Here is a 25,436-nt window from a genome sequence, read left to right on the forward strand (position 1 = left end):
CTGTGCGGTTGACTGTGTGACCCCCTTTCTTGCTCTTAAAGCGAAAAAACACCCTGTCTTTGTCCAAAACATATAATTACACCATCCGCATTCTTCTTCGAGAAAGGAAACCTACCACCCTTAAAAGTGCCTGCTGTGGAGCACACGAGTTGGAGCTACAGCTTCTTTCTTAGTGCAGAGGCTTGAGCTGAGGGCCTCTGTGGCTTCCCAAGGCAGCAGGTACCGGCCCTTCGGTCCGTAGGTAAATGTGGCCGGCACCACGCTTCTGGGTGTAAGAGCTGGAAAGGTTAACCTACGCTCACAGCAGCTGTGTGACGGTATTTTTGATACTTCATATTACATCGTGGTCTTCGCTAAAAAGTGGTAATCAGCCTACAGCGAGCTGTTCTTTAAATGCTTTTCTTCATATGGCTGCCATTGCAACTCCTAGAGCATCCTCCCCCCCACCCAGGGCATATTAACAAAGACCACAAGTTATTTCCTTTTTCTTCCCGGATGTACTCTTGTATCATTGTGGTCGGATATGGTGGCCTCCTGTATAATTTGGTTAGAGAGGTGCTTGGCATTAGAAGCAATATCACAACCCCACATTCTGCGTGATGCCCCGGTACCAGCCCTTTGTGTGATAGCCAGGCTGCGTCTCTTCACTCACAGCTGAGCTGTGTGTTAATGTGTTGTTTTTTTGGTGTTTACTGTAATACATTCAGTTGTAGGTGGAGTGCCACCTGTGAGGACTCGTTCCCTTGTAACCAGGCCCAGTAGATCAGCTTCCTGTTGTCACAGCCAAGTGGCAGTCCCAACGTATTGACCAGTTGCCATCATTTGCTCCGGTGGAACATGTGAGCGTCTGAAGGAATTTCGCTGTAAATCTGTTGAGGCAAAGAACCTGTCTGCAGTGGGTTAAGTGAACGATTCTCTGTACAGTGATAAGTATGCATCTCTTCCTGGGCTCAGCCTTAAACTTCTCTCTTTCTAACTTGCAGAGACAAGAGATAATTGATTCCATTATGTGTGCGTCGGCCAAATATAACACTCGGGGTCCAGCCCTCATCCCAAGAATGAAAACCAAGCATCGCATCTACTACATCACTCTCTTTTCCATAGTTCTGCTGGGCCTGATTGCCACAGGAATGTTCCAGTTCTGGCCTCACTCCATTGAGTCGTCCAACGACTGGACTGTTGAAAAACGCAGTGTCCATGATGTGCCTGTGGTCAAGCTTCCTGCTGATAGCCCCATTCCTGAGCGGGGAGACCTCAGCTGCAGGATGCACACCTGCTTTGATGTCTATCGATGTGGCTTCAATCCCAAAAACAAAATCAAGGTATACATCTACTCACTGAAAAAGTATGTGGATGAATACGGGACGTCAGTGAGCAATACCATTTCCAGGGAATACAACGAGCTGCTAACTGCCATCTCTGACAGTGAGTTCTACACTGACGATGTCAACCGGGCCTGCCTTTTTGTGCCGTCCATAGACGTCCTCAATCAGAACACGCTCCGCATCAAGGAGACAGCTCAGGCTTTGGCACAGTTATCCAGGTACATACAGAAACTTCAGTGTGGGAATTTGAAGAACCCAAGTGGAAAAAATTAAGGTTAATGATGGAGAGGAGGATTCAGTGAGTCAGTGCTAGAGCTAGATTTTGACAGAGCTTATTGTTTGTAGAGAGCACCTCTCTAATTATTGTCTGCTTTTTCTTTTGCTTTAGGTGGGATCGAGGCACAAATCACTTGCTCTTCAATATGCTGCCCGGAGGGCCACCGGACTATAACACTGCACTAGATGTTCCTAGGGATAGGTATGCGTTTTGCTGTATTTAAATGCATAGATCTGAGTTTAAATGCCATTGGAGAGGCAGCAAGCCCAGGAGTGCAGCTGATAGCAAAGGATGTGCTCCTTAGCCTTTACAAAACTGGAGTATGGCTTCATCTCCTCTCAAAAAAAGGGAAGTAGACGAGTCCCTGTCTCGTATAGGACAAGTTTTTCCTGCTGACAGATATCCTACAGCTTACTCTGTTCTTAATTTTACAAGGGATGTGATCTGCGGCATTTGTTTGTCTTGCCTGTTGGGCTTGCTGTAAGGATGGAGAATTTTCAATTTAGACTTGTATCTTGTGTTACCAACCTGAAGTCTTTACAGAATGTCTCATTTGATGCAAATTAGAAGTCATTAGTTTAGAAGCTGTTACTGAATACGATTCTACTGGGCTAGTGTACGTGTTTAGTTGTGCTGAGTTGGATCCCATGTACCCAGTCCCTCTCTTGAAGATCAAGGCTAGCTTTCTTCTGCTGAATGGTTTGTCAACAAAATCTTGCCCGAGATATAGGAGAGCTGCGAAGAATGTTGCATGCGTAGTGTATCTTGATTTCTTTGCACCGAAGGCATTGTAAAAGATTGTTCTTCAGTGCCAGAACAGAACGTGTTTTTTCTGGACATGTTCAAAGAGTCTGTTTATTCTTCCTAATTACGTCACTGATTGTGAAGTAATGCTTTAGTTTTTGACTGTATGAAATGTTAGATGGAATGTTAGATGGATGGGTGTTATCCTGAAGAGGGCAGTCAAGCATTGTTCTGACGTAACCAAACCTGTTAATCTGTTAGTACGTACCTGTTGTCTTAAGATTTGTATTTCTTAACAAGAATTTTTTATTTGACAGTGTTCTGTTTAATGGAATGGACTGTTCTGGGACTGTGTAAAAAATATCAAACTCTTTTGGCAAACAGCTGTTGTCATAGCTTGCTGAACTGTTTTGCCCTGCGGCTGCACAATCGCTAGATGTAATACAGTGGAGAGGCAATGACAGTGAATGCATGGGACTGAGAAAAGGTGGAAACTCATTTCTGTAGGCAGCCAACAATTCGACAGTACTAAGTGTAGTACAGATTCTGGTCACCGGAGCAAAGAGGCCTGAGTGCTGCAGTGTGTGGTTACAGTATGATTTTGGAGTCCTCTGGAGATCTTAGTTCATAGCTAACAGAGTAAGTGAACCAGGTTGCTTTCTTCGTCTGAGTATGTCCACACGTTACTGAATGGGCACTTAAAGTGTGAAGGACGGTTGTTTGTAGTGTCGTGGGATGAGTGGCTGCGGGCCACAATAAAGATATGCCGGCAGAGTTTGGTGGATTTTGAGTGACAGGTCTGAACGGTACTGGTACATCTCCGTAAGGACTCATATGCAGGATTTTGTGGATGTCTGGTGAAATACACAGGTAATGTGTGTGCAGTTTGCCCAGGGAATATGTTCCCTTCTCTGTTCAGCCCATACCTGATATCATACTGAATTGAACAGTAGTGGATCTTGGATATGATAGAATCATGTCCTGCTGATTTGCTGCAGAATAGTAATCCAGGCGAAGTGAGACCTTTTGCACAGAGGGGAATTCAGTTATATAGTGTTTTTACACCTGTGAAAAACTTCAGATAAGTTTAGATAAGTTAGCACACTGACTGGTTGTTCGTTTATTAAGTCTTTAAATCTAATTTCCAGGAGACAGTGTAAAAGTGCTGTACTCCAATTATTTTGAAGATAGAAGTCTGCCTTGGGGGCATGGAGGCTATGTTGCTGGTATTAGCTGCCATAACGTATGTAATCTCCTGCCATAAACCTTAAAATATAAGCTCTTTGTTATTTGTTAATAAGCGGTATTGAATTTGGTACAACAGTGTGGATGAAGGGATTTCTTTCACTAAGCTCCTCTGTAGCTGTAGGATTCAACATACGGACGAAGATGCTGCTTCTTTCTGCTTCGATTGATGAATTGGTTTCAGTGACTTGTGAGATTTGGCAGAAAACTGATGGCGATGGCAGCTGGGCAGAAACACTGAGAGCGCAGACCAGTTGGGGCACTTCCTGGAGAGAAAGAAGGATCAATACCTGAGAAGTGGTGAAAAGTTGCTTAGGAGCAGGCTTACTCCTCGTTGGTCAGTGCGATTTAAAGATTGTTCATCTTGACTACATTAGGAGTTAATATCTCTATTCCCTTAGTGCATCATACAACGAAAATCTGTGAGGAGTTATTTAAATGGTGGTGGTTCCCGGTGGGTTTGTGTAAGCAACGGTCTGCATGACACACACCTGCTTTCTCAAGGCTGATGAGGTGCTGTCATGTTTTCACCGGATCCAATTAAAACAATCTGGTTGTAGTTTCCCAATTAGGGGGTTATAAAAAGAGGAGAGAGGTATAAAGTGCAAGAACAGCAACACCCAAGCCAGTTTTTTTTTTCTTCCTCCCTGCTTGTTGTTGAATTGATGTGGATAAGCCCTGGAACATGCAACTTCGAGGGTGAGACCTAGTCATGATAGCACTGTACACGTAACGTGTACATGCCCCCACCAAAGAGGGGGAAGCACTGGAAAGGAACCCCAAATAAGCACTTAGAGCACAAATTCTCACTCGGCACGTGCTTGATTTATCATCCTGTTCTCAAGTTGATTTCTGCTCCTACAAATAGTTTGTGCTCTGTCTGGAGAGTAATAGAGCAAGTTGTTTTGATTTTGTAATTGTCGTCAAACTGAATTGCATCTCTAATCCAGAGCCTACAATTTTCAAAGAGCTTCTTAAATGACTTTTAGAACTGCCTGCTTGACTACTTGGGTGGAGTCACGTTTATGCCCAAATGTGATTGTGAAGTTGGGACGCTAAACAACTGTGCTGCAGTTCAGGGCAGGAAGTGAAGTATCCTGCGGCACATCTGAAGGGAGTTAAAGCAGGCAAAACATACTGATGTTTAACCAGGGTGTCATGTTCCAAGGGGAAAAGATAATCAGTCTTGGATGACAATTAAGTAGAGTAATAATCTATTATATAACAGCAGTGGAAAAACTGCTCTAAACACTATACTAAGGATTTAATTCAGTGGTAACTGAAAAGTAGAGTATCTCCTAATAGGTTGTCAGCACATCTGGCCTCATCTTGACTTGCTTCTGATGCATCTATTTTGATTACTGATGGGACGTGCCTGCTCCAGTCTGAACTGTGGCAATGTGCAAGCTTGACAATAAGACTGCTGGCTGTAATCACAGCTGCCGCAGTGGGTGCAGCTCCTCGAGATCCTTTCTGTAGTGCCTGGAGTAGTGGCGTATTGTGTTCTGCTTCTTCGCCTAGAGAATGAGAGAAGCTGCGACAGGAAAAATATTTTTCTGCATATTACTTTATATGGTAATTTAGGCAGACCCAGTATCCCAAGGGCAGTTTAAAGGATAGCCCACCCTGCTGTTTGGTGACCAGGGAGTAAAAGCACAGTCAGCTGTTCAAGAAGTCTCACTAAAGAAGCTGAATCTGAGCTCCTTTTGGAAATAGGATGGTGTGTTCGTTGTGCCACCTGGTCACTGGGGATGAAATGGTAACTGAAAAGCTGATGTCCTCTACTGGCATACTTCAAAGAAGCTAGATTCGGGACAGGAGATAACACACCTGTTTCTTTCAGCACTGCGGATGATGCATTGCTTTCTTCTGTTCACATTCTCTTCTGTGTTTTAAAGCTCATTGCTTCTGTGTAATAAAAGGTTGTCCTGTCTAGGAAAAGCCACAGACAATCAGGTTTGTCCCATTGCGAGGCTGAAATATGTCTTAATTTATCCATCCTTGATTATTCCCATGTTTTCTAGCACAGCAACCCAAGCTGCCCCTACTCTTGGAGATCAGTTTTGGAGCATATCAAATTCGCATTGCGTTGTGTTCTGCTTATAGCATTTTTTGTGTAATATAGAAACAAAATAAACTTTACTAGTTAGTGTGATCACCCTGAAAATACAGTACAAACAAGTCGCATTTGCCTGAGAACTCCTGAGAGTTGTTACAAGCTCCAAAAGCGCTGTATTATTTTATCTGGACTTGTACCTGGAGTAGAGCTTGTCTAACACTTCAAGCTGTGCTACATGCTGTTTTAGGGTAGACGTTAAAAAATACGTTAACTAGTATAAATAATTAAGAATGTATTTCTTTAAGTTAAAATTGACTTAGTATGTGTAAGCTTGCAAAAATGCAGGATGGGCATAATGACTGCAATAGATTCCATTTCCCTATAATAATGCAAAAACAGTTCTTTCCTCAGTGATCATATGCAATTGTAAACATTCCCTTGATGACTGGATCCAACCTGGCAGTAAGCCCAGTTCAGGAAAACCAAAGTGAATGTAAAAACTGCAGGGGAAATGCCACTGACAGAAGTTGAAGGAAAAACTGTTATCTCAGGTGCATCTTTTTGATGTTCTGGTAACGTTAATCAGTAAATACTGCTCTGAGTTGGAATGATCTACATGCTCTCTTTATGGTCTTTCTTGTCTTTTTCAGGGCTCTGCTAGCTGGTGGAGGCTTCTCCACATGGACTTACCGGCAAGGCTACGATGTCAGTATTCCTGTTTACAGCCCTTTGTCTGGAGAAGTGGATCTGCCAGAAAGAGGACCTGGGTAAAGCAATCCCGATTAGTTGGGCAAAATATATTCAATATTGTGTTTAATATGGATGCTGATAAAATATAAATACAGCTGCCAGCTTGTTTTTGGGCTAGGGCAATTTTGTAAGAGTTGTTCTGCTCATGCATGGATCTTGCTATTAAAATGTACGACAGTTCCCATGCTAATAGCCTTGTCTAATCTGCCCAGGTGTGGTTTAGTGATGAACTGGGGACTTCTTTTGAGAGTTTCTTTTTTCCCCACGTCAGAAACTGAAGTGTGATAAATGATAGTCTGACGGTGTTTTAGGAGACCCGCTCCAGAAACTGAAGTGTGAAATATGATGGAGTGGCAATGTTTCTTGTGGCATTAGGCTCAATATGCCTAACATATCAAGTCAGCTCACTGGAACTAAATAAAAATAGTTGTTATTGTGATTTTTTTTAACGTTTAGGTAAAGCAAGGCAGTAATTCAAAGTAATATAGATTCCCTAATAAATGATCTCTTCAGACAACTTATTTTACGATGCTTAAAAGCAAAGTAAGGGCAAGCGATTACTATAGCAATGGTAAAAGCAGCATGCTGTACCTCCATTGTGACCTTTTAAGAGGTAAAGGGATCATGGGGAGCAGCATGTGTGCTTCAGGTAGTATCAGACAGTGCAAGCTTCCAATATGTAACAGGAGAACAGGAGCAAGGATATGATATTTATCTCTGTATGTCTTACAGATACATTCTTTCTAAATCAGTTTAGATGTTTTTGTAGTTCTGAAGTCCTTTGAAAATGACATGGTAGAAGAGGTAGAAGGAGAAGCCTGGAAATAGAGCTCTGAAGAGAGGAAGTTCTTGCAGAAAGAATCTTAAGGAGGCTAGTGTGGTTAGCTTACGAAGCAGAAGAATGAGAGCTGACTTGTTTAGGTGAATAGTTACATCCAGAGATTTTAATACTGATGGTTTATTTATTTATTTATTTTACAAAGTACTGGAGTAAGACATACAAACAAAGAAATCACCATGATACTGTATTTGGAAGTAAAGCAAGACAAGTAGGACATGAAGCACTAATTTTATCGGGGAATGCAATTAGCCATTTAAAATGAGCTACTCTGGGAAATTGTGGTTTCTCTTATCCATTCGTGCCTTCAGAACAAGAATAGGAAGAAGTCCGGAAGACATCTTAATTGATTATGAAAGGTTGTTCTTTTCGTATTTCATAAGCCTTTAACTACACAGCTGAAAATGTTTCGCTGTAGCAAGGTCTTACCTGTGTTGTGGTTTAAAAGATGAGCAGATGGAGGCAGCGGGAGTAAATGACATGCTCACAGATTGTGAAGATCAGGTTTGGAGGTGCAGAAGCTTTAGGTTCTTTCTTCTAACATCATCCTTTAGAGAATATGAATAATTAGAGTTGAAAACTGTGATTTGAAAGGGTGCTGCTAGTTACAGACCAAAAAAATTACTGTACTTTGGCTCGTTGTCTTCTCTGGTAAGGGTAGCGTTCTTGCTGTTGCTCTGTGCTGCTCCAAGTAAGGGATCGCAGTCAGTTACAGGACAGACCTGTGCAGCAGTGGTTTGCTTTAGTCACACATTTCACGATCCTGATTATGATACTCCTGGACCTGGCCGGTATAGGGGCATCTGTTTGAATCCCAGTCGATTCTTCATATATTTCAGGTATTATTTACAGTTAAACGCAGAGCGAGAGCATGCTTTGTATTTCTGTCTGGAAAGCATGAACATGATGATAGGCCTCAGCGTGTGTAGAATCTGCTGTAAAGAGAGATGCTATCATACTGTTCATGTCCGTGTAGTCAGCTAAATGCTGCAGGACTCTGTGTTTCATGGATGTGTTGTAGGTTCAGTGTTTTAATTTTTTTGTGAGGAGCAAACTGTAGTCTCCAGAGTACCATCTAGTGGCCAGTTAGCATTACTGATTGAAATGTAAAAGTTTGCTTTATGCAGAAAGGGTGTGACAAGGGAGCAGTGTTTGGAGTTCAGGCTTGATCGGGGTAAATTATTACTTTCCATTACACTAAAGCATTATTACCTGGTAGCTGCCCTGTGCTTTTTTTTTTTTTTTAACAAGATTTGATCACTGGATTTGGATGTCATACGTTGATGACAGTTTAAAGGCAAAATTTGGTTTTAAACACAAACAATCCTGCACAATTCTTAGCTGGTTGTTTTTTGTCACTCGTGTAGCAGTATTTCCTTTTTTTTAAGGCAAATCCTTTCTTGTTCCTCTTAAAGAGCTGAACTGAGGATTTTTGATTTATTCTCCTTTTTAGTTGAGTAGTTTAGATTATTTTACTTGCAACTCTGCTAGTAATGTGTATTCTATAAAGCTTTTGGTAGCAAGATGGTAGCAGTTGGAGACTTAGAAAAATAGTGTTTAAAAAAAATACTGTGTAAATCTTATCTGTTAATTGGATCAACTAAAGTGACCAGCAGGAAAATAAGTAAAAGAGGTGAGAAGAGCAGTGGGAAAGGTCTGACTTTATAAAGTGTGTGTTTGTGTGTGTTCTCAAAGGCTGTAAATTAAAAATAGTATCACGTGGAGCAGAATTGGAATCCTAAGTGCAGGCTTCCTATTTCCTGTGTTCTTCTGGCTGAGTTGAGGGCAGGCTCTCACTATGTGTTCCCTTGAATGGGAAGCAGTGGAGTAGTCTGACTTATTTTATCTGTTTAAAAAAAAAAAAAAGTCAGTGAGCATGTTAAGACATGCTCTGTTTCATCATTAACAAAACTCACTTTTTAAAGCTGTGAGCATCTAATTTGAGACTCCGTTCCTGTGTGTTTTACTTCCAGTGCTAATTCACGTCTTGAAATACTTCAGTGTTAAAGCACATCTTGAATATGCATATTTCTGGGACATGATAGGAGTTGAGAGTGAGTAGGCTACTGAGCCTTCCTCATTGTCCTGGAAGTGTTGCCTTTATGGTACCCTAAAGGGACAGAACGGAATCACAGCTAATGAGATGACCTTGTCCTGTTGTTACTGTCACCATATCAAAGTGGAATATGCACAGGGTAGCTAAGTTGACAGTTCAGCATCTTTTTTTTTTCCATTAAAATTGATGAGAAAATATATGAGAGGAGAAACTAGTAGCAGCATTCAATGTCTACTTTGTAACGGTACACAAACACCAAATAATAGAATGAACAATGCTAGCATCAGCAGTAAGCTGTTTTAATGTATAGCCAAATAATGTTTATTTCAGTTTATAAAATATATTATAATGCAAGTGCTGATTTTAATATAATAAGCACTCTTTCCATGTATATTTTATTTGGAGATGTAAACAGTGCTGAGCCACTTAATATCCAAAATTTAATTATCTTGCATCATTACGCTTCTCACTCTCGTCTGAAAATATGGTCTTAGTACTGTGTCCACATTTAGCAGAATGAGATTGACTTTTCCAGGGTGGAAAGAAACGTGTTGTAGAGCATCTTGGAAGTAAACTTGTGGTGCTGCCAAGTAACCTTGCTGTGTTTTTTCAGTCCCCGCAGGTACTTCATTCTGTCATCTCAAATGGCTCTGCACCCAGAATACCGGTCTGAGTTGGAAGCTCTTCAGGCTGAGAATGGGGAATCGGTGTTAGTCTTAGACAAATGCACAAATCTGTCAGATGGTGTCCCTGCTGTTCGCAAACGATGTCACAACAATCAAATCTTTGATTATCCTCAAGTACTTCAGGTAAGGCTGTCTCTCCTGCAATCTTCTCTTCTCCTTGGTGTCTTTCTTGGCTGCGGAGCTGTTGCAGTTTAGCACTGATAGGAAACTTTTTGTATTTTACTTAACTTGCTATGGTAACTGTGTTTTGAAAATGCACAGTTCATTACGTTAGCTTGGATATTATATCCTAACTTTATTATTTATCCAAAACGTTTTTTTTAAGAGGGCTGAGAACTGTGTACTCAAACTTATATAAAGGCTACTCTGCAGTCTGAAAAAACTGCTTATATATAACATCTTCATGGGGTTGATGGTGGTGGTCTTCTAGTAGCACATGATGTAAACTTAAAAGTGATATGGAGATACCACCAAATCCAGCTGCAACGAGGGGTGAAACTTTGGAAGGTCAGACACGATTGGTTTCTTTAAAACTGGGGTAGAACTTCAGAATCTACACTCTCCAGAATAACTGGCAAAATGAGCTTCAGTAGGCATGAATTTGGAACTGATATCTAAATTCTGACAGTTCAGGTCTTGTTAGATGGAGTTTGGGACAGGAGCCTGCTTTGGCAGTTGGGGGGTGGATTAAAATGAACTTTACAGAGTTTACGTATAGATTTATTTTGGGGGGGAAAGGTGCTACATTTAACAAGAGTTGGTTGGGTTATATTTTTTGTATGCAACTTAGTAGTTAAACCCTAGAAAATGCTCTCTGTAGATACAACAGACTGAGCTGGAAGACTTGTCAGCATGCAGCTATGAAAACATCTAGGTGAAATGTGTTTGATGGCCGTGGCCCAACTTCCAGAGGCCTTTTGATGTGTCAGTGAAGATAAAACTAGATAGCGTTCTCAGACCCCTGGGTCTTCTGGCAGCTTGCTGACGGAGAGGTGCTTTGGCATGCGGCGTGGTGAAGTGAGTTATGCCACAGGCCACTGTGCTCTGTCTGTGGCCACCAGCACATAATCTGTCTTTGAACTTCAACAAATAATGGTAAAAAAACAAACAGGCTGAAGAAAAGGAAAGTTTCCACCCCTCCTGTTATGTTTTGTAGGAAATATGTTCAAAATTCCTTGGGGAGGAGGGGGAGAGGGAGGAGCGGGTGACCGTGAATCCTAAGCCTGTAGCCAGAAGGGGGTTGAAGAATCTGTTTGCTTTATTTCTTTAAATACAGACTGGATTGCTCAAGGATAGCAAATCGGGGATCTATATCTATATCTTGCTATGTATTATTTTATAACTCTGAAGGGAGCTGGCACATGCCGAGATTGTTAAAATACTTTCCTTTGCAGAGCCCTGCATCTCCCTTTGGAATGTCTGGCTGATAACGGTGGTGATGTGAGGAGATGTATTTATAGTAACCTTTGTCTAGACAGGAAAAATGGTTATCTGGGCAGATGAGCATGTGTGTCCACATCTGGGCTTTTTTTTCCCCCCTCTCCGAGACCTTACTGAGGTCTCTTCCACCTGCTCCTCTGCGGTCTAGTGAGTGAATGGTTAAAATGTGTGCTCATTCGCTCTGCTCCTTCCATTCCCCCCAGCCTTCTTTTCCTTCTTTTCCTGTCTGGTGGTGGGGGAAGGGGAGAAGCCTGAGGACTGATCACAGTTCATCCTTTCCAGCACTGCCTTTACAGATTTCCTACTAGACAGGCTCTTGGGCTTCTGGGCTGCTAATGCTTCCTGCTTGCAGTCTTCTCTTGGATGAGATTTTCATACTAATCACTGCTATGTAGATATGAACACAGGTCTCACGATTGCACTAGGAAACAAGTGAAGAGCCAGCAAACCCCGTTGTATTTCCTCGTTCCATTTTGATGTTTTGCTGCCCTGCTGTGCCTCCTGGCTCCTTTTCCTCAGGCAACAGAATGCAAGCTGAAAAGATGTTTTCTTATCTGTGGGATCCCCTGCATCAACTTCATAATTTTTCTTTCTTAGACTTGGGAGTAATACTGACTTGGGCTTTTTCTTTGTTTGTGTAGCTAAACTCTACAAGCATGTTTGTTTTGCCATCTTGAATCTGTAGCAAGGTTCTTCAGTGACAGTAAGAACTGAAGTCCCTATTTGCAGGATGAGTGTTTAAACTCATGTTTTTTTGTCTTGTATGTCGTGGATGTGAATAAATGGATAATATTCTTTTTTTAGCAGCTTTTTATATCCTCAAAGCTCCCTTTAGCCATCTTCCTCCTGTTGTTAGCATTTCAGAATAAGTAGTCTTGATGAAGTTGGTCTTTCCTTGTAGATCATGTTCTCAAGATAAGTAATCATACATTTATTTATTTTTTCCTTGCAAGTGTACTGTCCAAGACAGAACACACTGCTCTGTTTGGGGTCTTACATTGCTGAGTAGAGCGAGTGATTACTGCTGGTCTCTTAGGATGTACTTCTTTCTACATTCTAATAGCACTTCTGGGTGGAGTGGTTCATTTTTGCAACATTGATGTTGTTGCACGTGAATATCCTTTATTTTCCTGGCCTTTTGTTTGAAATATCCTTTTCTGCAGAGTGCAAAACATAGCCCGTTATTTCCTGCTTTATATTTGTGTGGTTGGTTATTCTTATCTAAATATTGAACCCTACCTATCAGTATTTTAGTCAGTTTCTCCATATAGCGTCAGACTCTAATCCTGTTATCCATTATGCTTCCTAATCCTCCAAAAATATAAGTATTTCCACGTCTAATAAGTATGGTCTTAATTCTGCTGCTCACTTTACCAAAGGAACACATTGAATAATGTTAGATCTAGGAGAGATTTTTTGGAACTCTTTGATCCATCACTCAGTTTTACCTGTGAACCACTGCTAAGTGCTTTATATTTAGAGTTTTGTAACTGTAATTTCTGTAATTATAAAGCTTATGAGGGCTTTAGCAAGCCTATGATTTCTTAATTTGCTTGTGAAAATGTTATCAAAGATTATATCAAACGCCTTTTAAAGTTGAGATATGAAACCTGTTACTTCTCTGCTATCCATAGAGCTGCATTGCCCTATAATGGAAAGAAGTTGGTTTGGCTTTGTGCAGTGTGTACTCAATACCTTCATGTTGGTTGTTGCTCGTCTTGTTATGCCAAACTTTCAAAATGTTGCTTTTCTCTCTGAATTTTCTCAATTAGAATTCTGAAATTAGGCCACTATAATAAAGCATAGAATAGTCCCATTAGCTGATTTCTGAACTCTACGCTTGGTATTTATAAGTCACTAGTAGATAAAGTTCTGTAATTATTATGAATTTGCTGATAACTCAGAATACATCGGTAGTACAGAGCAAGCCTCTTTTCCTTTTGACTTGTTTTTTACAAGTGAAAGGGCAGGAGTGCATAATACATACCTACACATGTAATACAGCTATAAAATTTCTTTTTTTTTCCTCATCTGTGTGTTGGATATCATTTGTTGACAGGAAGCTACATTTTGTGTCGTTCTACGTGGAGCCCGCCTGGGTCAGGCTGTGCTAAGTGATGTTCTTCAAGCTGGCTGTGTCCCAGTCATCATTGCTGACTCTTACATTTTACCTTTCTCTGAGGTTTTGGACTGGAAGAGGTCTGTACGCTAACTATTGTACATCCAACATGTGCATAAGAGATATCCATTACATTCAGTGATTTGAGTGAAATCACTATAAGTCAAATCAGTACTGGGGGGTACAGTGAACAGAATACTTGGTGAGATAGATGTCCTTGATGTGTTTATGCATCAAAAACAGGAGCTGAAGACAAAGGAGGCAGAGATGACTGAGCATTTGGTTATCCTGTAGCCAATGGTATCTTTTCTAAAACAGACTTGTGTTGCTGTCTTACGCTTGCGCTGTGTGATGACAGATCTGCATTCAGATGCCCAAGAAGTATGTGCCAAAAAGGGCATCATATAAACAATAAATTTATTATATTGTATCAGAATTCCTAAGTTCATTTGAGACTGAAAAGTATTATTTTGCAGCTGAGCATGCTATGTTATGAGTGTAGAATTTTTTTCTTTTGCATGCGTAATCAATGCCCAGTTACATTATCTTAGGATAATACATACAAAAAATGCTATTTGTATGCATAGCACTATATATGCCATATATATATATATGTATGTGTATATATATACGTATGTGTATATATGTATATATATATGTATATATATATATATATATATATCACTGGTCACTCGAAGAGATGTAAGATATCAGCAAGTCAGTGGCAGTCTGGTGATGGGAATTCAGGAAGTCTGAGTCTCTGTCCTTTCCACATTCAGTGGTTTGTCTCCACCGATCAGTCGGTAAAATAATTAACTACACAAAATAATTAACTACACTGAGAGGAGACTGCTTATTTCTGCTAACATCTTCTGAGCACATCATATTGGAATAGGGCAAGGTTCTGGGTTGACCTCTTTTAACGTGGAACTTCCTTTTTCTCACCTTACTGTTTTCCTGATTGTTTGCTTGTAGGGCCTCTGTTGTCATCCCTGAAGAAAAGATGCCAGAAATGTACAGTATTCTGCAAAGTGTTCCCCAACGACAGATTGAAGAGATGCAAAGACAGGTAAAATAATGTACTGTATTTAAATTATCCTTTATTTGCAGATCATGTGGGTTCATATGCCTGCCTTATAGTGGAATTTGTTGGAATGAAGTATTAGTTATACTTTCATGTTAATATTTTGATTAGTCTACCTTCTCCTTTCTTTATGTTTAGCATATGCATTCACCATTACTTTCCAGTATTTTATCTTTAACCATCACTGGTACAGCTAAATCTGTTAAACAGCAGCTGTTGAGCAGTACTACGTTACCCTTTAGGTCAGGAATTTAAGAATACTGCATATGATTGCAATTGCAGAATACTTGAGTTGGCAGGGTTCAGTTACTCAGAATGGAATTTCTCCAACCTACATTTTAACTTACATGCTATTGTGAAATGTATTATAGGATCCTTAGTATCCACAGTGATCAAAGCCTTCCCATCCAGATCTGAAAAGCGAAATTGAGGTTTTGACCACCTGCTTTTTCATGTAAAGATCATATTGTATTTGTGGTGAGTGGAGACTACTAGTTCCTACCAAGGTAGTCAAACTCTGCTTTCATGAGCTTTTTTCTTGCGTCCACTCTGCTTTCTTAATGCACACAGGGATGGAAACTCTTGCTGAAGGCAAGTTTACTGCCTGCTCTTACATATTAACATGTTTCTGATGAAATTGCAGCACATATTTGTTTTCTTCTTTCTACACAGTATCTAAATTGATTGATATCTGAAAGAAAAAGTTTGAGTCTATCCCAAGAGAAACTTTGGCTTGTTGATAAGTTTTAATCCCTCAAAATGTGAGGGAAACACGAATTGAAAAATGTTTTAAATATTCTAAATAAGTTGATTATTCCTCTGAGAGGGAGAGCTCACTAATTTTGCAATTGGAAGAGCTAAGATCATAAATCGTCTAAACTTGTGAACAAAGTCTGGTTGGGTAGAGTCAAAAGGAAGTATTACATAGTTAAGTACAGTTGATGCTGATTCCTGTTTGTAACAGCAGCAAAGCTTTGCTGCTATGGGCACAGCCATCATAGATTGCTTTAATTCAAGAGCTCATGCTTACAGCACTAGCTGAACAGATCAGCACTGATAGCAGTGTGAAGAGATTTGTTGCCAAATTACATGTAGGGCAGGATTCATGTTGTTCCATGCTGTTGAACCATGTTTCATTTGGTGGTTGGACTGTATGGATGACATCTTTGGGCCAGAGATGAATGAAGATGTTAGCATATATTATAAATTTATAACCAGGATCTGTAATCCTTCCCATCTTTTTGTACTGAACATATATCGTTATAAGGTAGGGAGATATTGTTACTGTTTTTCCTGATGAGGAACCCAGGCATAGAGAAATTAAGTGCTAAATACATAAAGAAAAAGTAAGCTATCTGAACTCAGGTGGCTTTTAGAGGTGCGTAGGATTTTTGTAGTGAGGTTTCTCCAATGATTGTGAGACATTTCTGAAATTTCCTTGCACTACCTCAGTGACAAAGTCATCTTTTGTGTGGTACTTGTAAAAAGTAACCCAAGGCATGGTTTCTCTGGGCGTGACCTACAGCACTCTAGTTTAATTATTTCTACCTAGACAGTGCTAAAATCTACGTTGTGTGTAATAATGCTGGATGTGTGTGGATAAAATAGACTCTCAAAGGTAGCAGTACATGTCTTTCATGCCTGAACTATTTTGTCAGCTTCACTTTGCTGTACTGTGAGTCTGCAAATATCACAGTAGCCATCAGAGGTCTCCTTTCTCTTTACTCCCTACACACAAATGATCTATTTTGGAAGGGCCCAGTGGCAGCACCAAATTGCCATGGACAATAGCAGAAGGAGAAGTAGCTTCACTGTTAACAATGCCTAGAAACACAATTTTGCTTGATTTTTCTCTGACGTGAATGTAGATGTACTAACACAAGGATGTTAAGCATAGTAAAGCTTTAGAACTGACATTGATAGTCTGCTGAAGTGTGCAGTGATTTTCTTGTTCATTTTACTAATATTATAAAATAATCATTTTAGGGTAGTGTTCTTCTACAGAGAAAGTGCTTTACATCATGGACAGCTTAAATAGTGATTTTAAAGTATGAAATCAGGATACCACACTGGTTTGTGTATTTTCGCTTTCAATTTTCCCTTTTACATTTACAATGTATTTCTTGGATACTTTGCAATAAAACAACCCTAAGTCAGATGATCTATAAGCTATCTATGTTATAGGTAACTGTACAAAATTAAGCTAAAATAGAAAATATTTAAATACACAGAATGCAGTTTTAGTCTGTGTCTGGTGAGAATTTTTTGGATTATAGCTGGTTTGCAGTAGTCATTGGGTCCAAAGCATCACTGAACACGTTGGAAACACCAATTCTATTGACTGGAGGTGAGAATCATCTCTTTCTAAAGCTCTCTCTCACACATTGTTTTGTTGTGAATATAGTTTTGTCTTTTGGTGGTGAGAATATTGGAATGAAGTTATAAGGTCTGTCTTTCTCTTGTCTTCCTGAATTTATTTCTGTCTGCATGTTGAGGATACTTGAACGTGTTATCCATATGTTTCGTGTGCTGTCAGCTGTATTTACAAGGTAGAGTCCAAGTGTAAGCATCTGTGAAATTCCCTTACTGTTACACGGTTCTGTGTCCTAGAAGTCTCATATGGTGAAAAACTACTTACTGACTGATACTGTGCTGACTACTAACTTGATTGCTTTTCCTCATTGATAAATGTGCAGTAATATTCCACCTGTGCTACAGATTCGTTTCCTTCCTCCTCCTCAGTCTCACAGTAGGGAGTAGTTGCATGCTTTACTTACTTTCTTTCAATTTGAATGTTTCTGGAAAAAAAATGTCTTAGGACTTTTTGGCTGGCCAAAATATCCTCCCATTTTTTTCAGTGTCTTAACTTCACTTATTGACAACATACAGTGATAAATGAATAAAGATTCAGAATATAAAGCTGAAGTGATGCTAGGAGAAGAGAGAATTTCAAGTTGGAATGCATCTTCTGAGGAGGCTGGTGCTCATGGTAGTTCAAAAGCAAAGTGAATTTGTGACAGGCATTCTATTTAGTTTCATAGGAACTACTGAAGTGAAACTCAGCTGATACACGTTTCTGGAATAAATCTGTAAGCGAACTGGAGAGATTTATGCATGCTTTCAGATGTGATCAGTAGCAGTCATTAACACATTTTATTCTGCTTAGCCATTGGTAGAGCAACAAAACTTCAAAATACTGTTTTTGCAAGAAACGTGTTTTTCAGTAATACTTAAACCACTTCAAGAGCTAATAACACTTTATATATGACAATTTGATGTGTTTTTTTTTTGTCAAATGGAAGAAAGTTGACTAAAACTGGCCTTGTAGCCTTTTTTTCTCCAGATGATTCTGTTTCTTACTAATAATTGTTCTTACCTAGATGAAACAAAGGCATTTAGATCACAATAATCATGTTGTTTCTTGTATTTATATTGTGAAATGCCTGGAGTTTGCTATAACAGTTACAAAAAGGTTGGTCCATATCTGATATCAAAATGAAGAAAAAGTGATCTTTGCAAAGAGCTTTGACTAAAATTGATGCAAAAACTGTTTTACACCACCTCACAGTTTCCTTTACAGGTGGGTTGTGTTTAGGTTTTAATTTACAAACTTGGTTTTATATGCACATGAATGACTAGAATTCCACTAAGGGAAACCATGTATTTTTGATAAAGACTTGTGAAATATGCTTTGCTCTTACCTGCCGATTAACATACTTTCTCAGTAAATTAAGAAACCAATTGACATGCTCTGACATGAGTATGGCTGAGATCATCCTCTCTTTAGCCAAACAGAACAAACCCTTGCTCTAAATTTGTCCTGGTTTTTAGTAGGATGAAGCACACACTCATCATAAATATCAGACTTTCTGGGTGTTATAACCATTGTGGAAGGGAAGTCTTGCTATCTGACTGCTTCAGTTTCACTGGCTCTCTTGATAATGAAGTAGTTGTTATCTGTATATGGAAAACCTCATAATTTAAAAAAACAAAAAACAAAAAACTGTGTTAATTTGCCAGTTCTCTTAGTTGATTAGGTACTACTTGTGCAGTATTTTATTGCAGTTGATTCTCTGGAGATCACATGTCAAGGTTTATATGTATACAAATGTTTTTTTTTCCCAAGTTGGCTTAGATTGTCTGCTTTTAGGAAGTAAACTTCTATCTATGCTTAATGTCTGCTTTGTTTCTAGAAGCACTTCTAGCTGTGCAACTGCTGAAGAAAAGAGGATCTTAAAGAGAAATACTACACTTACAATATATAAAAAACTGTATTTGAAAAGATTTTCTGAGATTTAATACACGGATCATAAGCATCACATACTACTGTCATGAGAAGGGTAAAATACGGGTGCCTTATATTGCTGGTGTGGCCTGGCCTATTTCCTATAATACAGCTTTATTTTGCCCAGTCGTTTTCTAAGACAGTATGTGGTATGAGCTCAGAAAGAGGGGCAGTAGTATTTAGTGATGTGAGCAGAGTCTAGTGTGTGGGAAATCTGATTTAATTCCTACTGCCCTGCAATTATACCTAATTGTGTTGAGATCTCTAGAGATTAGCTATATTAACATATGCTTTTATTGTTCAAGCTTGCAGAACTTTTTGCCTTCAACGATTCCTCGTTCAGTTTCCTGCCTTTCCTCACAAACAGAATAGTTATTCTCTGCTGTGCTCATACCCTAGTCTATGCTCTTGTGAAAAATTTTGTATTTTCAATATTACATGCATGGACTATGCCTGTGAAAACTGGGGGCTAGCATGTTGTAGTTCTTAAAATCTCCAATGTATCGATCATCAAAAAAGCCTCTGCTAGTTGAGCTGCCAAAGTTTATAGCTGTCTTACACATCTCTGGGCCTGCTGTCTTGTCTGTTTTGTACAGTAAGGTTGTCATTCTCATTTTCTTTGAAGCTTCCTTGAACCATCCCCCTCTCACAAATAGTTCCATATGGAGTCTGAAACACTGGCAGAAGTGCCCAGAGGCAAGTTGATAAGTAGTTCAGCTGTATGGCTACTAACCCAGCAGACTTGATGCTATATCCTTATGCTTTCATTTTCTCTGCACCACAAACCAGCCCCTAGTTAATAGCAAAGTTCTAGAAGTGGAGGGGCAAGAAGTAGAAGTAAATGTAGTACATATATATGATAAAGAGGGAGATCAGATTTTTTTTGCTCCTGAAGAGGAGGAGTGAAATAGGGGAAGAAAAAAGGCAAAATAAAACATTGCTAGTATCTTCTTATCCCATGTCTTGTATAGTTTCCCTTCCAGCTAAGTTTTTTCTAGTGTTTTGCTTTGAAAGTCTGTTAATCTATAGAAACATACTTCACCGCTGTAGTTGATACAGAAATGTCTTTGACTTGCTTGACAGTTTTCTACAACTTGAATTTTATATTCTGTGCCTTTTTCCCCTTCTTTTTTTGTGAGTTGAATTTATTTGAATATAAAGACATTTACAAAATGTTTTTCCTCACTAATTATCAGCGTACTTGGAAGTCTTCTAACACAGAGAGGCTCATTAAGGCATAGAATCAGAATATGAAAGTGGTCAAGAGATGGGAATAAAAGAGCCATTCCTTTATTTATTTAGGCATTTGTTCTCACAGAATGGATTTTAGGTAAGGAGATTGATTTTCAAAAGAAGGCTTAGTGTATGAGCCTGTTCCTTTTTGACTATGTAACGCTTTCCACCTTTCAAAAATAAAACTTTCAAATTAATATCTAGTCTGGAAGACAGGATGACTTCATGTGTTCTCTTTGAGCTGCCATAAGCAGTTAATGAAAATACAAGTTCCATGGCCAGTCGTGGTCAAAAACAGTAATATAAAGAATTTGTAGAAAAGAGGTAGAGAACAAAATAGAGACCACTACACTGCTGCTTAAGTCTGTTGTGTATCTGCACTGTTAATACAAACCATAGTTACAGTTCTCTAATCGTAAAGATAATATAATAGAGGAAGGGTGATGAGAGATTTCATGAGACGAGTGATTAAGCAGCCTAAGACTCTTCATCTTGAAAATGAATGACTGGGGATAAGATAAGGAGCTAGAATATGATACAGAACTACAAAATAAAATCATGAGTAAAATGAGTGGACATGACTGTACACTGTTTGGTACAATTTCATTTGATGCGCCCTAGGACTTCATCGTTGGGAATCTGTTCTATAAAAACATAAAAGGAAATGACCTTGTCACAGAACTTAGATTTAGTCTGTGGGACTCGTTTCTTTAGTGTTTTGTGAGTGAAGGGTTTGTATCTGCTTAAAGGGCGAATGAGGAAATCCAGGGAAGGAAGATCTGTCAGAGATGAATGAAAAGGTATGCCCTCTGGCTTAGGAAGTTCCTGAGTTGCAAACTTATGGGAGCTAGAGCATATTTTTGAGACTTGGTGGCTTCTGCTTGTGATGTCTGTGTGTAGGAGTTCCTAAGGTGTTTGCTGTGGGCCATTGTCAGAATATAGGAACAGCTGGGTGCATTGCAGTCTTGGTGGTGCAACTTCAGGACTCGGATTTGCAGAAGACCTTGATAGTATGATGCCTTGTGGAATAGCCTTGGCAGATTTTCAAATATATCTCAACTTCAATGAATGCCAGACAATTTAGTGAGAGAATTTTAATTATGATGTATAGCTTCCTTCTTTGTATGAATCAGTAATTCACGTTCCCGAAGCCCCACAAAGTATTTTCCTCAAATAGTGACAATGTGGCATTCCTGATTTTATTAACTATAGCTTTAGATGGTCACAGCCTCTTGTCTTTTCAGACTGGATAGACAATTGAAAGCTTAAAAAATATACAAATTCAGTTTGAAAATGTGCAACAACAAAAAGAAGAGAAAAGTGGATAGAAAATGTGTATTTTGCAGTGTTTGTTCCCACAGTCGGAATACCTGGACAAGCTGTTAGGTTTTTTCTAGTGCATGTCCCATGTGCCTCAGCCCTGACCTGAAGGAAAGTTCAGACTCCAGGTCAAACGGAGCTGAAGACACATGCATAAATCAACGACTTGTTTTAGTGCCACGTTAAGACAACATGAGTGGCTGGCTTTTCTGACCCCTCCTCCCTCTCATTTAATGTGCTTCTTTGGCTCTTCTTTAAAGAGGGCTCTGCAGAGTAATTTCAGCTCTTATCAGCTTGCTGACAGCTATATGAGCCTTTCTGCTGGCTCCAGGCAATGAGTGCAGGCGTGTGAAACTTCCCATTCCTCAAGCGAAACAGTCCTGGATGGAGTTAAGGCAAATGGATGGTGGGTGGTGCAGCTCACCTAAAGGAGGTGGGATTTAGATCTTGTTAATCAATTAAACAGAACTTCATTTCAGTGTCTGGACGTTGGAAGTTCTTTGAGTATAGTTAGATTTTACAACTCCTTTTTAGTGAGAATACTCAACTTCCAGCTGCAGCTGGAATACTCAACTTCCAGTCTTTCCCTGACAGGGGACAGCTTCTGTCTCGGCGTGCTTTGGACTCATCATTATCAAATTTAAACGAACTTTCATCTGTCTACCATTTGTAGCATTTTAAGGAGTGCGATTGGAGAGGCTAACCCTGCTTTAATCCTCCCAGAGTGCTTCAGGGGAGCTCCGGGTCCCCCATAAATGTCAGGCCTGGACAATTTGCCAGCTTATCAGATGCAGTGAAGTTAGCTGCAGCTCTCTCACCCTTCCCCCAGAGGAAAGATTTGTTGCTGCAAACAGCAAAGGAAAGAGAAAACTTTTTCCTGGCTTATTGCCAGGGTCACCAGGGGAGTTGTAGAATCCTTGGCATTTGTATATGAGACTTTCATTGCTGCCCCTCTCCTCTTCTTTGTTGTGGCGAGTATTCTTATCCTAGATTTTTTTTTTCCTATTGTCTCTCCAGCCATTGCTTTCCTGAATGAAGAAGGCTGTTTTTATGCTTGCTGTATTATAGAGTGGTCTTCATGGCATCTCTGAGCAAGAGCTCACAAAACTGAGAGCAATCAGCACCTCAGTGAGTAATTTTTTTGGGGATGCAGTTGTGTTGCCTTAGTATCTAGGTTTGCAGCCTCTGAACCTGAAAAGGTTAAACTTGAACTGTAGGAGGGAAATTGTGCTATTTTAAGACTTTTTAAAATCAATCTGTATGTTGTTGTAAAGTGAACTTTTGATGCTTATCCCTTGCAGATTGCTATACACAGCTTGAGTATACTACAGATAAACCCACATGATCCAGAAATTGGAAAAGCATGTACTTCTTTTAAAAGAATACATGAGAATCTTCGTGTCATGCCCACGAAGCATCTAGCTGCAGATAAATGGATGATCAAACCTCTCTCCTGGTGTTCCACTAATTCTCCATTGCTCTCTGTTCTCCCTCTGCTGCTGCTTAGTCTGTAAACATCAAATTTCTTTGTCAAATTTACTTGTTCCACTTACCCCTTCTTTCATTATTGGAACTGTTATAACATTAGCAGTTATCCATATAGTATAAGCACACTGCATTGCTGTAGTAATTGCATTTGAGTGTGTTGTAGCTTTGTCTTGGATCCATTTTCCCAGTGAGTGGATAGAGACATAACTTTTCCAAGGTCAAATCACAATATTAATAATGGAATTTAAAAGTCCTGGATCCTGTTTTAATAACTAAATCAAACGTATCTTGCAACACAGTAGGGACGTTTGGCTTTAAGTTACAAAGGCTTTGCGTGTTCAGTAGAAACAGCCTGCTGCCAGATAATCTTTAGATGCCTTTTCCTTTAGTCTTCCTAAGTTGTGCAGAGATATCTAACAATTTTGTAGATGCCTGTATGTAGGAAAACTCTATCTTTGTTAGGACTGAAAATGCAGGCTGTGCTAGGAATATGCTGTAATGCCCTTTGGCTCATAAGCAGCATGACTTGTGTTTTTGGGTTGGTTTCTTCCCCTTGTTAGATTACTGTTAAACTTAAGGAATAGTTTCCTGCAACTGAACTCAGCTGGGTAATGCATTCTTGTCCCACAGGGCCCACAGAATACTTGGTCTCTGTTCCTTCCTCACACAGCATGGTCTACCATAAAATGCTTCCCAACGCTGTAGCAAACAAAAGCAAAAAATATCAATGGTCCCTGCTGAGGTATGGGGAAAAACTCTTTCCTGATCCTGAGTTTAGTGATTAGGTTAAGCCTGAGCATGAATACAACAGCCATTAACCAACTGTCTGAGGTACTTCAGTAAGCTAGCAGCACCAAACCCTGGCTTTGCATTCTTCCTTTCATCACTCGTTTGTTTCTAGTCTGTTGCTACCTGTGTTTAGTAACCAGTGCTTCAGGGAATCCAATGGGAATTGAGCTGCCTCTACTGTAGAGGCCATGTTACGTACATATCAAGGGGAGAGGAAAACCAACTCCTTCCTGACATTTTTAATTGTTCAGGTGAAGCAAAAGATCAAACTAGATTAAATATGCAAGCACAGGTCAGAGCTGTACTTTCCATCTTTTTTTTTTTTTTTTTTGAGATAGCAGCGACTTCTGTGAGAAGGCTTTTCTTTGATTACTTCTATTTTTGCAAAACCTGGCTGCATGCAGTAAAGAACATTCCTCTATAGCACGCTATTTTGGATGTATTTCAAGAAGAAATAAATAACTCTAGTTGATGTCTTATCAATTATTTTTTCCATGTAAAATTATTTTCAATGCTGTTCCTTTGCAGTGTGACCATCTCACAGTTTGAGCACAACCAGCAATTATTAGTGACCTTACCTATTTAATCAGACAGTCATACAGCCATACACAGCTCAAGTAATGAGGGATGAGGTGTGTTTCCATAACTTGAGCTAATGTCATTTATTTTTAAGATGTGGAGGAAAAAAAGCAGCACCATGTTCTAAACCAAATTTGTACTGTAGATACGGAGGAGAAAACCATGGCTGCCAGTCATTCAGCTTTTATTTTCATAGAGTTCAGTAAGATATATTGGTATTGAAGTAATGCCTGTGGATGAAAATTGTCCAATGTTGAGAACTGCATATGGGTGGAGCATATGTATGTTTATGCTTATTTAAAATAGAACTATATAGCTTACAGGAAGCATGAAAACGTGTCTTCATCAAAAGGACAAGTTTGTCCTGGTAGAGAGCTTAAGCTCCTAAATGAGGTATGTGCTGATTTTTGAATGCTATAATACGGTGGTAACCCTACCTAGATTTTTTTTTTCGTGCTTCAAAAAGCTGTCCTTTCATGTGTGTGATTGGCATTGAGCTTGCTTTGTGTTTAACTTCTCTAATCAAGGGAATTTAAGCTTCTATTCTCCCAGCATTAGTACAGCAGTCATGGGAAATCTCAAACAAGACAGATCTTGTTGCAGCAGTTGACACAAATAAAAGCAGTTGTGCTTTTATTTATTTATTTTTGATGCTGGATGCTGATTAAAAGTTTCCAAGCATCCTTTAGCCATGTTATAAAGCCAACCAGCAGAGAGCAGGGCAGCTGCTGAGGAGGGGAGATGCTAGTGAACATAGGACAAGATCGCAGTGGGAAGCATCAGTGTGTGTAACTCAGAAAGCTGGGAAAGGTGTAAACAGATCTTCAATTTATCTGTAGAGTGGGCTCTCCAAACACTGTTTTATTGGCCAGTGGCTCCTGCTTTACTAACCTCTAACCTCTGCAATACTCAGAGGTGCTGCCCACCAGCCAGCCTTGTCTTTGAACCCCCCTTGGCTCCTGCCACCTCAAAGGCTTGCAGTCAGATTCCTGTGTTTTGCTTGGGACCTCACCCCTCAGCAGGATGCCTGCAGCAGGGAAAACTGATCTACCTTGAGAACATAGACATATTTGAAGGCAATACCCTTGGGACTAGAAACCTATTGCTTTCAGTTTCAGG

At 39.7% G+C, this 25,436-nt stretch overlaps 1 protein-coding gene across 5 annotated transcripts in view; it reads left to right on the plus strand.

The window, feature by feature from the left end:
• Positions 1–25,436, plus strand: part of EXT2 (exostosin glycosyltransferase 2) — a 73,218-nt gene that overhangs the window by 475 nt on the left and 47,307 nt on the right. For 3 of the 5 annotated variants that reach the window (XM_040558130.1, XM_040558135.1, XM_040558134.1), the window contains exons 2-7: positions 984–1,543; positions 1,714–1,803; positions 6,301–6,417; positions 9,908–10,103; positions 13,480–13,619; positions 14,515–14,608. In XM_040558130.1, the coding sequence (XP_040414064.1) occupies positions 1,008–1,543; positions 1,714–1,803; positions 6,301–6,417; positions 9,908–10,103; positions 13,480–13,619; positions 14,515–14,608 (1,173 nt within the window). In that variant the 5' untranslated portion in view covers positions 984–1,007. Of the gene's footprint in view, positions 1–707; positions 840–879; positions 896–983; positions 1,544–1,713; positions 1,804–6,300; positions 6,418–9,907; positions 10,104–13,479; positions 13,620–14,514; positions 14,609–25,436 lie in introns of those variants that run through there. The other 2 variants (XM_040558132.1, XM_040558133.1) reach the window with 2 other exon arrangements.

The sequence above is a fragment of the Cygnus olor genome, chromosome 5, assembly GCF_009769625.2.
Source record: "Cygnus olor isolate bCygOlo1 chromosome 5, bCygOlo1.pri.v2, whole genome shotgun sequence".
Classification (NCBI taxonomy): Eukaryota; Metazoa; Chordata; class Aves; order Anseriformes; family Anatidae; genus Cygnus; species Cygnus olor.